This window comes from Cyrtonyx montezumae, unplaced genomic scaffold (assembly GCF_038088225.1).
Source record: "Cyrtonyx montezumae isolate F1298 unplaced genomic scaffold, pur_monq_1.0 scaffold_10, whole genome shotgun sequence".
Lineage (NCBI taxonomy): Eukaryota > Metazoa > Chordata > Aves > Galliformes > Odontophoridae > Cyrtonyx > Cyrtonyx montezumae.
The window spans coordinates 28,589,424-28,606,410 of NW_027071826.1; the positions used below are offsets into that span (position 1 = coordinate 28,589,424).

General features: G+C 32.8%; 1 protein-coding gene across 1 annotated transcript in view; it reads left to right on the forward strand.

Moving 5' to 3' along the window:
• RYR3 (ryanodine receptor 3) overlaps positions 1–16,987 on the forward strand; it is a 176,318-nt gene that overhangs the window by 32,344 nt on the left and 126,987 nt on the right. The window contains exons 3-10 of the mRNA XM_065754366.1: positions 1,643–1,750; positions 6,669–6,740; positions 7,745–7,823; positions 8,618–8,730; positions 9,157–9,256; positions 11,207–11,300; positions 14,597–14,671; positions 15,918–16,074. Coding sequence (XP_065610438.1) covers positions 1,643–1,750; positions 6,669–6,740; positions 7,745–7,823; positions 8,618–8,730; positions 9,157–9,256; positions 11,207–11,300; positions 14,597–14,671; positions 15,918–16,074 — 798 coding nt within the window. The remainder of the gene's footprint in view (positions 1–1,642; positions 1,751–6,668; positions 6,741–7,744; positions 7,824–8,617; positions 8,731–9,156; positions 9,257–11,206; positions 11,301–14,596; positions 14,672–15,917; positions 16,075–16,987) is intronic.

Here is a 16,987-nt window from a genome sequence, read left to right on the forward strand (position 1 = left end):
TTTTTAGTGGAGTCTCTGTGTCTTTTTTACTGAAATGCTACCTTGTGGTTCTGTTTTTAGCCTAGATTTTATGATTATGTTAAATACAAAGGTGTATGTTATGCAATATGAGAGGTCTTTGTTCATCTCATAGGCAAAAGCTTGTTACTTGTCTGCATTTCTTTCCATTCTTAGAGCTCAGCCACGATAATTTATTATATATATTTAACAAATCTCCAACTATTTTTTTTATCATAATGAAGTTAGTGTTCAGTTTTCATGTATGTTTTTTCAACTATTGTCTTAAAATTCTTCAACAATTGGGAGTTGTTTAGTAATTGACAGCACAACTGCAATATGATATATGTATTTCTGATAGAATTATAAAGGTTAGAAAGCACCTTCAAGATCATCCAGTCCAACAGTTCACCTACCACCAAAATTTTTCCATTAAAGCATGTCCCTCAGTACCGCATCAAAATATTTCTTGGAGAAGAAATTTTTCCTAACATCCAAACTGAATCTCCCCTGGTGCAATTTGAGGCCATTCCCTCTACCCCTACTCTTTAGGTATCTTTTTTCTCCATTTTCATCACTTCAAAGCATCGTTATCAAGAATTTTATTCCCTTCCGTCACACTAATGAAAAAAATATGTAAATCACGTTTCAACTTTAAAGTGCACTCCAAGCTTTGATCTGTCATAAGTCACAGAATACAGAATTGCTAAGGTTGGAGAATACCTGTGCTGAAGAAGAGGTTGGACTTGATCTCTGTAGGTTCATCCAGACCAGATTGCTCAAAACACTGTCCAGTAAGGGATCAAACACTTCAGAGGAAGAATATTCTACAACTTCTCAAGCAACCTCTTCCAGTGTTCGACCACGCTCATGGTAGAAATGTTATTTTCTCACATTCAGATGGAATTTCTTGTATTTCAATGTGTGTCAATTTCCTCTTGTCCTTTCACTGGTGCTGCAGAGTAGTTTGGTTTTATAGTGTCCTGTCAGGTAATTGTAAGATTCCCACTGAGAATTTTTTTCATCTATACATCTTTTTTGGGCACATTAGTGCTAACTGATTGAAAATAGTGCTATTCTTTTTTGAAGTAAAATTTCATGTTTCAAAATCAGCACTCATTGCTGATTCAATAATTAAGGAAAAGGTTCCTAAAATAGGTTATATTATTAAATCAGATTCTGAATTATTAAATTAGATTCTGAGTCTTTCACATTTAGGGACATCTATAGATACATTCAGAGTTCAATCTTTATGCATCAGATAAGATCATACACATTCTGCTTTTTTTTTCAATGATATTAGAGAAAAAATAATGTTCATGGTATAAAAAATAATGTTCATGGTATAATTTTTATACAACATTGGAACTAGATGATGTTTTTTGGAGTATCTTCCAATCCAAGCCATTCTGTTATTTTGTGAATACAACTCTAGCAAATCTAAAGTTAGTGCAGTGACAAATTATGGGGAATGGATTTATGTTCTTTTTCTTAAAAGGAGGTTGTATTCATCTTAAAATAACAAACAAAAAACCAACAGAAATACAGATGTTAAAATCCAAATTTGTGGTTCCAAACATAATTTTTGTCATGTTTAGTATACGCTGCTCTTTTGTTCTTACATTGTTGTAATTTATTTTTACAGTATGTTCCTCCGGACCTTTGCATCTGTAATTTTGTCCTTGAACAGTCTCTGTCTGTCAGAGCCCTTCAAGAGATGCTGACCAACACAGGGGATAATGCCAGTGAAGGAGTAAGTAAATTAACATCATAGAATGTTAAATTTCTGCATATCATTTTATTTTTTATTTCTTTCCTTGTTCCAGATTTTTCTGGATGAGAGAACTTGTGTGATAGCAGATTTTTCATTTTTCCTATTTTCTTAGGGAAGTTAATACTCCACTGCCATAATAATGTTATTTTTTAATATGGCATTGAGGAACAGGTGCAGTTAATCTGTTGAAATATTTACAAAAGCAGTGACATCATCTTCAGAGATCATTTATTATAATCAGACCACAATTGGCTATTGAGAAAAAAGCAAGAGAACCCTTGGACTGTCTGACTTTTATTAATCTGATGAGAGTATATGAGATGGGTTTTGTTTGAATTATAAATCATTGCCATAAAAAGTATTACTGTATTACAATGCTATTTATTAATGAGGAAATCAAATGATGTAAAAATTCTGTCTCATGTCACTAATTTAAGAAACTTGTTGAGGTGTTTGGATTTATTTGACTTATTCTCTCATGAAATTACCAGCTGGGAATTAAGTTCTATCAACAGAAGAAAGGGAAAAGTTTAAATCTATGTGATGAGTTCAGATTGAGTGTGCATAATTTTTTATTTTTAGTAGGTATGTACCTAGACTGTTTCACTGTAATTTTAAATGACTTAACCTGTACAAACAAGCAAGAACAGTTGGATAGATATAATCATTTAATAATTATGTCCTTTTGGTTTCTGAATTTTTTTACTGTGTTATTACAAACCTACTTACTGGAATGCTAGCAATGTAATATAAGGTGAGATTGCAATAAATTGAAATGTAGCTGTATGTGTATTTGTTATTACAAAAGCTTTGATTGTATCACTTCAAATCTAAGATATCCTAAGAATCCTAACATTCTAAGGAGAAGGATTTGCACAAAAATAAATGTACTTTATTGTATATTATTTATTATTGACAAAGCTATGAAAAATAAATTTTTTATATACAACTGCTATTTGTTTGTCAGAATGGGACAACGTTACAGGTAAAAATTAGGCCTTATGGAAACCTCAGACGTAGATTTGCCAGCATTCTGGATGATCTGTATGCACAGTTGAGCAACTTCTCAGTTGTTCCCCTACCAATGAGACAGAGTAATGAAATGACCTACACTCTCCACTTAATTTGTCACTAGACCATTTTCATTCATGGTTAAACATCTAAGAATTTTAAAATAAAATGTAAATTCACTTTTATTATTTTCTTCTCCTATTCAGTTGAACTATAGGGAAAAAAAGTGGAAATAACACATCTTAACATGAGCTGAAGCATTATTAATGAGTTAATATTTAATAAGATTTTACATTGTTTACTTCCTATGACAGATTGTACAATCATTGCTTTCCAGCACTGTGATTACCACAAAACTTGTGTAAATTAAATTCTGCGTTGCACTTTCAGTTAGAATTAAATGTGGTAGTAGTCATGCAAATATCTCTTACAACTGACTAAGCTTCTCATGAAATTGTTGCAGAAATCTCAGTACAATGGTCAAATATATATAATTATCATTTGAATTTTAACAGTTATCCAAAGCTTAATATTCCAAAGAAACTGTCTAAAACTAGTGACAGAAGTTAATTTTTAAATTTTTTAAGTTAATTACTGCAAGCATTCAAGATGATCTATGGCACCTTATCTTTCTGAAGGTGTGACTTTAATTTTGCATCTCAATTGGCTTCTCAAGGCTTCTCAATTATAAAGATATTTTAAATGTTGCTAGATTAAAAATTCATTGTTTTATGTAGATCAATATGTACTAAATGACTCAAAACTGGGTGAAGTTTATTTCTATTTGAATAATTTTAGTTTTTAAAATATGAGTAAAAGATTACTGTGTAAGAATGATTGACTGGTAAATTTGAAATTTTGCAGTTTCCTGCTTTCATGAATTTATAATGCCATCTGTATTCCCTAACTTTTATACTGTTAAAGAATGAGGGTTTTTTTGTACGTTTGTTTGTTGTTGTTGTTGTTTTTTTTTTTCTGTAGGCTTGTTTCTTTTGTATTTTGTGTAGAACTCACATCAGTTCAGCTAGCAGTTGTGTATAATCAGATATGATATCCAAAATGTATGTGAACTGTAAACTCATACAACAATTTAGATTTACACACAAAGGGAGCATTCCTTCTGCCTTTTTCAATCCTCTGAATTAGGCACAATTCATTAGACTAAAATCATGAACTGCATTTTTGTATGCATCGTTAGTGGTAATATGAGGAAATTGTATACATTATAAACAAAATTTGTTCAGTATACATAGTGGTATAAGCTGAACTTTTAATGGATACATAAATTATTATTTGCCTTCATAAGTAATGTTGATCCTGGGGATCCTGACCAATGGGATCCTGGGGTTTATTAAGAAGACTTTGGCCAGCAGGTCAAGGGAGGTCATCCTCCCCTTCTACTCTGCCCTGGTGAGGCCTCACCTGGAGTATTGTGTCCAGTTCTGGGCTCCTCAATACAAAAAAGACAGCGATCTCCTTGAGAGTCCAGCAGATGGCCACAGAGATGATAATGTGCTTGGAACACCTCCCTTATGAGGAAAGGCTGAGAGACCTGGGTCTCAAATGGGATCTGAGCCACATCTATAAATATCTAAGGAGTGGGAGGCAAAGACACAAGGCTGGACTCTTCTCAGCAGTGTGTGCTGATAGGACAAGGGGAAATGACCCTAAACTGAAGCATAGGAAGTTCTACACAAATGTGCGTGGGATCTTCTTCACACTGCAGTGACGGAGCAGTGGCACAGCTGCACAGAGAGGTGGTGGAGTCTCCTTCTCTGGAGACGTTCAAGATCGGCCTGGACACCTACCTGTGCAACCTGGGCTAGGGAGCTGCTTTGGCAGGGGGGTTGGATTTGATGAGAGTTCACTTCCAACCCCTACTTCTGTGATTCTGTGATTATTCAGAACAAGTATCTTCCACAAAACATGCACCAGAAAGAGCATTCAGATCTTGTGCCCATGCTACAATGTTTTCAGAAGTACTGTTTTACCAGTGCTGTAAAATTTCAAAGTTGAAAGTTGGTGCTCTCCGTGGCTGTGCTGTTTATGTCACACAAATGCACTTGTTATTAAAATAATAATGGGGCAACTGTGATCAATGTTGCAGAGAAAGTGTGTCTCCTTTTCTCCCATTATTGCATAGATTAGAAAGACAGAAGGAACACTGGTTACCAGCTAGGAACTCTATTTTCAGATATCTTGATTGGTCAAACTTCCCATGAATTAATTGATTTGTGTGAAGATTAGGTCAGTAATTTATTGAAAACCTCAAATATCCATTTAGAAGAAATCTAAAGGTGATTAATGGTCAGTCTATAGTAAAAATCCACTAATTCAATGTGCATATCTAACATCAGAATTCCAGTCATTTGTAAAGAGGAAAAATGAATATCATAATCATGAATATCTATTTGTTAGCTACACAGTGTTGCAGATTCATATACTTAACACTCAAAATACAGCCTTCAATGTTAGTAGTCCTGTAGGCTTTCCTCAGGTGATCAGTGTTGTTTCTAATCTAGGAATTCTATTGATTTATTATTTTATTACCTTTTTTCTTCTTCTTTTTTTTAATCTTAGTTAACTATGATAGTGATACATCAGAAGAACTCAATAGAGAAACTTTATATAAGAAAGAAAATCTGAAATAAGTAATTAGCTCTGTTGTAACTATTGACAAATAGCTGCAGATAAATGGATTTGGCCAGGCTTTTCTTGGTGGTGCATAGTGATAGGACAGGAAGTAATGGCCTAAAACTTGAATGGAGGAAGTTTCATAAAAACATGCATAGGAACTTCTTTACAGTAAGGGTGATAGAGCACTAGAACAGGTTGCCCAGGGAGGTTGTGAATTCTCTTTTTATGGAGATATTCAAGACCTATCTGCATGCCTGCCTATGCAACCTGTTGCGGAGTATCTGCTTTAGCAAAAGTGTTGAACTCAGTGATCTCTTGAGGTCCTTTCCAACTCCTGCAGTTCTGTGATTCTGTGTTCCCAGAAAGTCTTGCTCCATGCAATCTGAGACTGAGGATCTAAAAAAAATAACAAAACATTTTTAGTTTCAGTGGAAAATGCAATGAGCCAGCAAATTAATCTCTTGGTCATATTATTTATTTGAATTTCAATTGGCTTGTTTCTTCTAAATAGTGAGTAAGGTGATAGATAGTAAAGAAGGCAGAGAGTGATAGACTTGAAAAACCTACAAAGCCTGTTGTCTGTTATAACTTTCATTTTATAATTCTTCCCTTGGACTTTGTTTTCTAGTCACTGAGAAAGAGTCAGAATGTGTTAAATTCTCTGACTAAAAGGATCACACAGGAAATCCAGTTTTGCCTAAATCCAGATTTGTCATAAATTTCCATATTCAAAAATAACAACTTGTGCTTCATTGAAATGTGAATGCATTTGCTTTAATGTATCTATTAAATATTAAACGTGACAATAATCCTAGAAAGTAGATATCCTTCATAAATTCTTAAGCCACTTGCAATGGTTGCATTTTTTTTCAGAAATCAATATGTGTATGTATGTATATGTACTTATTTTTTATGTTTTCTTAATGCCTCTGAGAAGTTTATAAAAAAGGTAAGTATTAACTTATTTTCCTTTAAGCATTTTTCTGAAAATGCTGTGGTTTTATTTAATTATGATAAAGAATACATTACAACAACAAACTGTGGCCAAGGGCATTTATTCCATTGGCATATATTTGGCTGTTGCTGTAGCTACTTCATTTATGATTTTTGTGAGGCAGAGGCATTTGATGATTTGCTTGAATATTTATGTTTATTACTTAAATTAAAATAGCTCTTCATATTGTCACATAAATTGGAATGTAGTTTATGCAGTGCATTGGTGCTCTAACCTTCTCTGCCATGTTTGTAGGCAGCTCAAGGTGGTCACAGAACTCTGCTATATGGCCACGCTATTCTACTTCGGCATTCTTTCAGTGAAATGGTAAGCAAAAGTGCACTTGCAAAGAAATTGATAACATAGAACTCATAAGTAGGTGCATTTTAAATAAAAAATAATTATAAAATTTCAGAAGAATTGTTTTTGATTACTCTTCCATACTAGGTAAAAATAAATACGTTGAATAGCTTGTGATATCTCAACACAATGGGAGTGGGTCTTTATGTTTTAGTTTTAGATTGTTCAAATTTATTTCAGTCAGAAGGTTAACATTGAATTTAACATAAATTCTGTCCTCTGGGAATCCATTTCAGCGACTATTCCATTAGCAAGCTGCTGCTAACACAAGTGAATTTGTCATATGTGTTGCTTTTTCCATCATAATTCACAAAATTAGTTGTTCTTAGGGACTGTGCCCACAAATGTGCCAGCTTGTAAAAATTCACAGTTATACAATGTAATAAAAGAGATTGTAACTTTTCTCAATCTCTGACTTATTGGTGGCCATGCAAGTGTAATTAACAGAAACTGAAGAAGTGAGAGATGAAGAAAGCATCCTCCCTCCTCTTTGCTGTACTAGAACACTTGTGTATTAGTCCTCTACATTAGTCTTTAATTTCTTAACTCTTTTATGAAGGAGTTAATTAAGTCTTTAATTTCTTAACTCCTTTTTGTTTATGAAGTATACAAATTACGATTGTCTTGATTTACCAGAGTTGAAAGTATTATTTCTGTCTTTGGCATACTTTTTATATTGTCATGCAGCAAACCTATCACAGTGAGACTATACTAAGATAGTTTTGTCATAAATCTTGTGAAGCTTTGGAAAAGAGTTATATTGCACAGGATAAATATGCACTGAAATTAAAAAGATATTGATGATTTAAGGAAATCAGGGAAAGCATATTTACAAATAACACTATTCTTTAATTAAAAAGAAACAAAACAACACAAGCCTGATAGGAAGATAATGTGTATGTATTCTTAATTCTGCATGTGTGATAATATATACTGTTATTTCAATTTTCAATAACTTCATTGTTTTTCAGTATTTAACGTGTTTAACATCGTCAAGATCCCAGACAGATAAGCTTGCATTTGATGTGGGACTACGAGAAAATGCAGCAGGTATGACAAATTATTTTTGAAAAAAAAAATTTCACACATTTCTGCTTTTAGAAGATACATTTTGATTAATGTTACTGTAAGTTTGTGATTGATGTGTGTATGTGTTCACTATGAATACAGAGATTGAACTGATTTGAATCAGTTTCATCTGTAGACAGCATATTTCATGTGGTGGATATTGAGCCAAAGGATTTTCTTTGAAGGATTTAGTACTTAACAGTTTCAGGATTTTAACTTTTCTTTATTATCTCATTATAATCATTTTTATAGCTTTCATACTTTAAGATAAAGTTTTATGTGAAGTTTGAAACTTAAACAGATTTTCCACTTTGCCTTATGCTAACAGCAACGTTGTAAAATTATAGACTATTTGTTTTAATTCTACAATATAATTTCAGTTTAGAGTGAAAGTGATACAGAGTCTTGTGAATACAGTTATGAACATTAAGCAAAAGAAGTTACAAAATGTGATTGTTAAGACTAAGGTAGCTCACACCAATTTACTGGTGCTGAAGGAAAAATAGTTCTGAGCATTGTTTCATAGTGGCTGTAAGAAAACATGCAACAGGAAATTACATCTTCAGTGATAACAAAGATTAGCTGCCAAAAAGTAATTTTGAGGAAATTGAGAAATCTGAGTGGGTAGAAAAAAAGGAATGAGTTGGCTTTGTATGATGAATGCCTTATAAAACACAATTCTTCATTAGGTTGTTTCAAAATTGTACAAAAATGTCCTTAAATTTTGTAGGAGTTAGCTATCTTTTATAACATTGATAAGTATCTCTGTCATTTAGGTGAGGCATGCTGGTGGACAATACACCCTGCTTCTAAACAAAGATCAGAAGGAGAAAAAGTTCGAATAGGTGATGATCTTATCCTGGTCAGTGTGTCCTCTGAAAGATACCTGGTAGGTTTGTTTATCAAAAGAGTGAACCAGATGGTGGAAAAATACAATCTGCTGGAAAAGTATTGGGATTCTTAGATTCTTACCAATGAATTTTTCTCTGATCTACAAAATGATTTTTTTCCCTCTGTGAATGGTTTTCTTTACATTAGATCGAGATTATTTTCATGCCTTTAGCCTTCAATATTCTCTGTCTTGGGAAGTTTTTATTTCTCTTAACTGTGGAGTATTTCTGTATTTCTGCAGCTGTAGAGTGCTGGCTAAACTTTAGAAAAGATCATTTTAAAAGCACGTTCCTACTGATTTAAAAAAAAAGTATGTATTGTATGTACATCTATTTTGTTTTTCATTTCTATTTTGTTGAGAAAGAATATATTTTAATAGTTCTAAGCGTGAATTTCACTGTTTCCTGTTATCTTCTTGTTTTAGCATCTCTCCATGTCAAATGGAAGTATTCAGGTGGATGCCTCCTTTATGCAGACACTTTGGAATGTACATCCTACATGCTCAGGAAGCAATGTTACAGAAGGTTTGGTGTTTTATTTATTTAGAAATTTTTTTACCTTTTAAATGGCTTTGTATCATATTTCATGAAGAGTAAATGAAGGAAAATACCTCAGAACATCAAACTAAAGACCTTATTATAGAAAGTGAACATGAGATAGGAGAGTAACAGAAGGGAAAAAAGGGAAATACAGATACTGCAGCTTTAATTAACTGATGAAAAGACAAATGAGTACTCTAGCTCTGGATTTACAATGCATAAAAAGTTGCATGAGAAATGAAGACCAAGAAAGCAACAGATGAGTTTATGTTCTTCAGTTAATTTTTGGGAGTAAGGGCTGATGAGTAAGAAAAGCCAGTAAACTTAGATTTTGTTGAGGAATTTCCATAACTCCATGCCACGAGAGAGCAGAAAAGGAATGAGGTGCATGTGAAATGGAAAACAGGTTTCTCTAGTTTCTTTTTTAGTATCCACATTGTTCCTTTTAAAGATACCTTCTCATTATCCTTTGTCGATCTCATAGCCATGATCCTTTATTTGCCTGTCTCCCGTAGTCACCGAAAAGTCACTGAACTCTATAAATACATTGTATTAATCAGCCTTAAATCCCACACCACATGGTCTGGTTTCTCACTAGGTCCTTTACTGCACTTCTCAATCATGTTTGAGAAATGTTACCTTATTCTGTGTGTGAAACATCTTGTTCTGTAATGAAAGACTCATTCGGTTGATATTGCTCCCTATTTAAATGCCATGCTCTTCATTAATACAGTCTATTGCAAGATTACGGAGAAGTCAGCCAAGTCTGAATATTCTCAAGATGTTTATGAAAACTGAAATTGCGTGTGATGACTCCTCCATATCTTCACAAAGGACTGTGTTAAAGAAAAGAGAACTGAAAATGTCAATGGGGCAACACTAACACGAGTAAAGAAATAGAAAAATGAAATCATATAATTCATGTTCAAGTTTTTAATATTATATAATGCGGAAAATAGTGAGTTTTCACAAAACTAGATCAAAACAATATGCACAGCATAAACCATAGGAAAATCAGTACTTTTCTATATTCTTTCTAGCTTGTAAGAAAATATGTGAAGCATTCAAAGTACAAAAGAGGATACTGAAGTAACATGACAAAGTAAAGAAGTCTCATGACAGAATCATTGTGATTTTTGAAATGCTTTTGATGGAACGTAAATATCAGGGTAGTGTATTTTCTTCCCATTCTTTTTTTCATTTTGACCTTTGTGGTAATTGGCAACACGATAATTGCCCATTATCATTTTTCTTATTTACAAATTTGTACTGGATCAACAGCATAATATGGTTTTCATTCTACCCTTCCTACTTTATATATTTCATCTTTTAAAAGGTGTTAATTTAATGTAGAAGATCAGAACATTTTGGACAGAGGTTCTAATGAATTGTTCTTTCCCTGTAACATTATTTTTCTTTTCTGTTTTTTCTCCCTGATTTTGACCTGTAATCTTTGTGTTAATTTGTTTTGAAAGTTTACATCCATTAAGCTTAATTTCACAGAACAGGTAAGTGTTCCAGTGTATCAAGTTACTTCTGTGCAGTTTTGTTTCTAACACAAATTGTAAATTATGAGCTCATTAAGTCATCAAATTATTTTGTAATATAACAATTTAAATTTTATTAAAATATGAAAACTGTGTTTTATATATTTGATTTGGCTTTTATGTAAAGCATTCAAATTTCAAAACAGTAATTAAGAATTTTTTCATTTTCCTTTTCTGTCCCAGAATCCTAATTTGATTTTTAAATGTTAAGAGATTGCTTTCCTGTTATCTTTAATTCCAGAATTAATTTTTTTAACCTTAGAAGATACTAAGAAATTATCACATAGCTAGTTGCTGGGTTTCTTCATTTGTTTGTTCAGTTTTTTTGAGGATGACATTTTCAGATGGCCAATATTTAAACTAACTAGTGAATGTGATTCTTTTTCAGGATATCTTCTTGGTGGGCATGTAGTACGTTTTTTCCATGGTCATGATGAGTGCTTGACAATTCCATCTACAGATCAGAATGATTCACAGCAGAAGTGAGTGGTTTTGCATTCTTACACATTTTCTCTAAAAAAATAAGTATAGACCATTAATTGTCCATTAAGATTAGGTAAGTTATATAGTTTCTACTGTCTTAATAGTAACTTTTTATGACACGGACATTACTATAATTTGAGAGACCTACTAAACAGAAAATTCATCATAAGTTCTTGTATTTCTGAAATTCAAGTAGCTGATTTCCACCAAGATTTCAGCCTGTTTAGTTTGTACTACTATAAGCTGAGGTCAGCAAACATTAAAGGGGAAGTTATAAATAGTAAAAAAGGCACTAAAAAAAATCTCTGTAAGCCCAGTGTCTACAGCATATTTCATATATGATATATATTGTACCATTTGCAAGCTCTTTCTCTCTCAAGCTGCATGAATACATTGATAATTAAATTGTACTACCTAGTCTTAATATCTCTTATATTGAACTTATATCTACATCTTTAACATAAAATCATGATTTATTGTGTCTAGGGTATAACTTTGCATTTTGCTGATAATCAAAAACACAGCAAGGAAATTATTTTAATATACAGAAAAAACAAGATTAAAGGTCATACTCAACAAATAACATCTCTACACCTGTTATAGCAAGTCTGGTATTCCTTAGGGAATATAATACCACAAACAAACAAAGTGAAATTCTCAGTTTTTAATTATCAATTTTTACACTTCTGTTGAGTGAAAAAGTCTGCAGTCTCAAAGTGAGTGTTAGAAAAACTCACCAACAAATATTCTCTATTTCTGTTCTCTTCCTATGTGTATATATATATATAAATGATAGAAAGTTTCACTGAGTGTGAAATGTTGAGTGGACACCTCAAGTAGAAAAACTAACACTAGTGAAAATGTTAGGACCTTGATATGTTGTGGAGATCAGTTGTCAAATTCAGACTAATATTTTCATCACCTAGTCTTAATGAAGTCAGAATAGGTGCTGAGCCATTTCATGTTCATTTCCATGTTCAGAAGTACTATATGTATCTAAAATTCTGTATGTATAAACCAAAAAGGTATATATGTACAAAGACAGCAAGACAAATATGTAGGAAACATATTTTTGTTCCACAAACCGAAGTTGATATGTGAAAAGCAAACAAATAGGAATAGGAATAAGAGGATGAGTTCTATGAAAAGTGTTATTTTTTAATACCTCCTTACTTAACTAAAGTTTACTGGCTTTTCTATGCATTCCATTAATACAATTAAATAAGCTTCCTAAGCTATGCAACTCTGATAATTGTTCTTTTTATGAAAGAGGCATTTAATTTTCTGTAGTCTTCGGTAAAGTATACTTCTTATTGTTCATATGGGGACTACCCTTTGAAAAATATCTTGAGGTCTTTTATTACAGGACTAGGAAATATGCAGGCAAAAGACAGTGCAAGTCAGAAAGGAAAGTTTTGCAAAAACACAGGATAGATGGAATGAAGGAGAAGCTGAAGGAAGTGTGATGTGGATCTGTTGGAAAAAAAAAAGTGAAAACTATTTCTTACTTTCAGTATTATTACCATAAGGTCAGGTCGGTAAGGCTACTGTAGTATTGCAGAAAGAAAAAAAACTGGAAGAAAGTTAGAGGAATTAAACAGTATATGTGTTTAAATGTAAGAAGTGAACAGAAGATTGTTTATGCTAGCCAATCAGAATTCAGTGAAGATGTGATTGAGTTGAATCAAGGAGAAATACAGGAGGTTAAAGAGAGTAGAAATGAATTACTAATTTTGAGCTTTTATAGAGAAGAGATCATTAGGGTAACACCAGTAAGGCAACTGTGTGGTAGCAAAGAGATCTAGGATGAAAATGAAAAACTTACTGTTAATATGTATTTGGTATATTCATTCTGTTTAGAAATGAAGATGAATTGGTTGCTAGTTTCTCTTTTTGTCACTTTATATATTAATTTTAGAGTATATGAAACATGAAATGCAGTAAGTATAGAAAATGCTGTTATCTTTTCTGTGAGGAATGTATATTCTTACTGTTATTGTACACAATCATTTTTAAATTATTGGAATTGCATACCTGTTCTTAAATGTGACTTTTGCATAGTGAATAGCTGTAATATGCAAGTCCATATTCTTATGAAGAGACTCTATGTAAATGATGTGTCATGTTAGTTTATGTTGTCTTAATACATGTAGACTCTTCTTACTGATGTCAATCAAGAAGACAATCATCAGATATTCTTCTCAATAGAAGAAAAGTTTCTGATGCACTTGTGGAATGAAACCTTTGCTTTTTCTTAACCGAACAAGTTGACTTTCAGATCTAGTAGCTGCATGAGAATAATGCTAAACAGATATTTTATTCTGATAGCTATTGAAAAAGAAGAAAATTTGACAACCTGAAATGCCAGTTAAAATTGTGCATTTCAGAACAGCACTATGATTAAAACAGATTGCATAACAGACAGGCTATGATGTTTCTGTGTATGTATACATGGTAGTCAGAGAATTTTGACAGAGCAGGAAGGCAGATATTAAATTCCTTTTGTGGGCATTTTTTTTTCTTTTTTCAAGGTAAGTAAACAAAAAAAAAGGTCCAGCTTCCTTAAATGATAGTGTGAAATAGTCATGTTCACAGGAATATATGTAAGAAATTTCTTTAACTTTTGGAAATAATTCAGATTCTGTAATCCAGGCACCAGAATTTCTGTGATCTTACTAAGGTGTAAAGAATATAGGAAAAAAGATGCTTAATATTCAAGTTTTCATCTGAATGCTCAGGACACAGAACTTTTAAAAGAAAACCTTTGTCTACTGTACTATTAGAAACATATTTTATCTGTGATATTTATTCAGTGTAAGGATTATAATTCACTGTTTTTCTTATCACTGTTCTCTTTTAGTTAGAAAGTTAGAAATAAGTCTAGCAGTGGTATAGCTGATGTAGTTTTCATGCAGATCATTGTTAATTTTAAAAATGTGTATTTATTATTAATATTGTGTTTATATTTAAAAGCATTAATAATTCAGATTAATCTACTGGGAATTGTATGGATTACATAATTTTATTGCTAAGGTACAAAAGAAGATTCTCAGCCAGTATGAAAACAAAGTATTTTATCAACATCTGAGAGAGAATAGGTTTATGTAAATGGCCTGAAATCTTAACTTGCCTGTGACATTTGGATTCTGTATAGTGTTCTCAGTGGTGAGTAAAATTCTTTTCTGTTCATCCATTGAGTTAGAAGAGAGTCCTAGATAGTTTTCAGGTACTAAGTTTTATAAACCAAGTAGCACAAACAAGGGCAAGAGGATGATCTTCTGAATCTTTTCCATAGGAAAGTACTTTATGAAACTGGTGGAGCAGGTGTTCGAGCAAGGTCTTTGTGGAGAGTAGAACCTCTTCGAATAAGGTACAATTTTTTTTTGATTTGTTGGTAACTTCTTTTACATTTACACCAATTTCACAGAATCACACAATGGCTGAGGTTGGCAGAAACTGCTGGTCATCGTCTGGCCCAGCATCCTGGTCAAGTTGTTACACCTAGAGTAGGGTTCCCAAGCCCACATCCAGATGGCTTTTGGGAGCTCTCCAAAAAGGAGACACCACAGTCTCTGGGCAACCTGTGCCCGTGCTCCATCACCTGCATAGCATGGGCTTCCTGATTGTTCAGAGGAACGTTCCTGCGTTTCAGTTTGTGTCTGTTGCCTCTTCTCCTGGCACTGGGCTCCACTGAGAAGACCTGGCTGCATCTTTGTTGCATCCTCAGGTTTAGAGACGTTGATAAGATACCCACTGAGCCTTTTCCAGGGCTGAACAGTCCCCAGAATAGGATTGATAAAGATTCTTAAAGCAGGACATCATTAATATATTTGTCCTGATATACAATAAATGTTAGCCTGCTCATACTCAAAAATAAAAAGTAATGTACCAGTGGTATATAGTGTTGGTACTGTAGTACTTTTTTGCCCGTGTCCCATGTCAATAATAATGTTGCTTGTGAGGTACTTTTGGTTGAGACATTGGTGCTTAGTTTTCACTTGGAATTTTAGAAGCACATGTGGAAATGAGAACAGTGATACCTCTCATGGATGTCTTTCATAGACACAATCTGTGTGTTTTCTTTGTTTTCTCTTGTTGCAAATGAACTGAAATTCCTGTGTTCCTTATGGGCACTTAATATCTTTCAGTTTTGGTGGCTTTCTGCAGTGCCTGTTTGCTTTACACTTGGTGTGTTTGTGATGACAAATAAAATATGTCTGTAATAACTGGAGTTATTCTACGTTTTAAAGGAAATTAAACTTTTTTTGGAACGTTGAGCCCCTCAATTTTAATTCATTTATGCAGACAACTGTATTATAGTAGTTTATGTGTACATTAGTATTTTTCAGAAAACCTGGAGTGATTTTTAAAGACAATGTGTGTAATATCCTAATAAATCAAAAAGAAGGTAAAGAAGCAAGAAAACGACAGTGATTCCTTCTGCCCAAGGTTCCATTTGCAAACATATTACTAGTTTTGCATCTGATGCAATGCAAATATTGAAATCAAAAGCAGAAAGGGCTTTCTATATATATCACTCTAATTTCTGAAACAGGAAATAGAAATGTTAGTTTCATTTACTTCATAAATTATTCCTTGATGTTTCATATGTTTAGTTGGAGTGGAAGTAACATCAGATGGGGACAGCCTTTCCGTCTTCGACATATAACAACAGGAATGTACTTGGCTTTGAATGATGATGAAGGTCTTGTAATGTTAGATCGAGAGAAGTCGGACACAACATCTTCTGCTTTTTGTTTCAGAGCATCAAAGGTAAATGACTTTAATGGCAGTTTGTCCTCAATATGGAGCACTCAGATCAGTTAGTTCAATAACTTTATAATTTATTTTTATTGTATAAATTATAGTTTTCATGGTTTCTGTGTTTAGATCCAACAGTAAATGTTCTGAAGCAAGAATAATGAAGATTTCCTTGTACAGAAATGAGAATGATAGATAAATTCCAGAGTAAACTAAACTTTTGACCAGTTTTAAAAAACAAAGAAAACCAAAAGCACTCAGGACACTAACTAATATGTTACAGAATACAATTAATAGAATCCAAATGTTTTAGAATCATTTTTGTTGGGCAGCATCTCATTAGTTTGTCATTCATTTCAGTTATGTTACAACTGAAACAAATTCAGTTCAGTTTGGAAAAATTCTGCCCTTGATATTCTTTATGCAGTGTGCTGATAGGTGAATCGGAAGCAAAAAATTACTATTGATTTCTAAACCATATGTTGCACAATTTAGTCAGCTACTAATTGCATCTTAGTGGATTTCTCAGCTGAGAAAAACAGTACTAATGAGAGGGAATGAAGACTGAATATGGAATTAATAAATTTCTTTTTATAGAGAGGGAAAAGATTTTACATAAAAATGACAAAATTTTACGTCCTTTAATAGCAATGCAAACAGTTGCTGTAGCTTCTACAGTTAGATATATTCGATTGCATATAAAAAGTTAAATGTTCTCTGTAAATTTGAATATTGTACGGTCACTGTGGAGTAGAGAAAGAGAATCTCTGAAGTTAGATGTGCATGAGATATAATCTGTCATTCAAGGTTTTGGCAAACACTAATCTTCAGTTAATAAAGAAAATACTAATTCTTAGCATTTTTAGAATAACCATGTCTATCTAATTAGCATACAGTATGCTTACACTCAGTAATTACACACAGT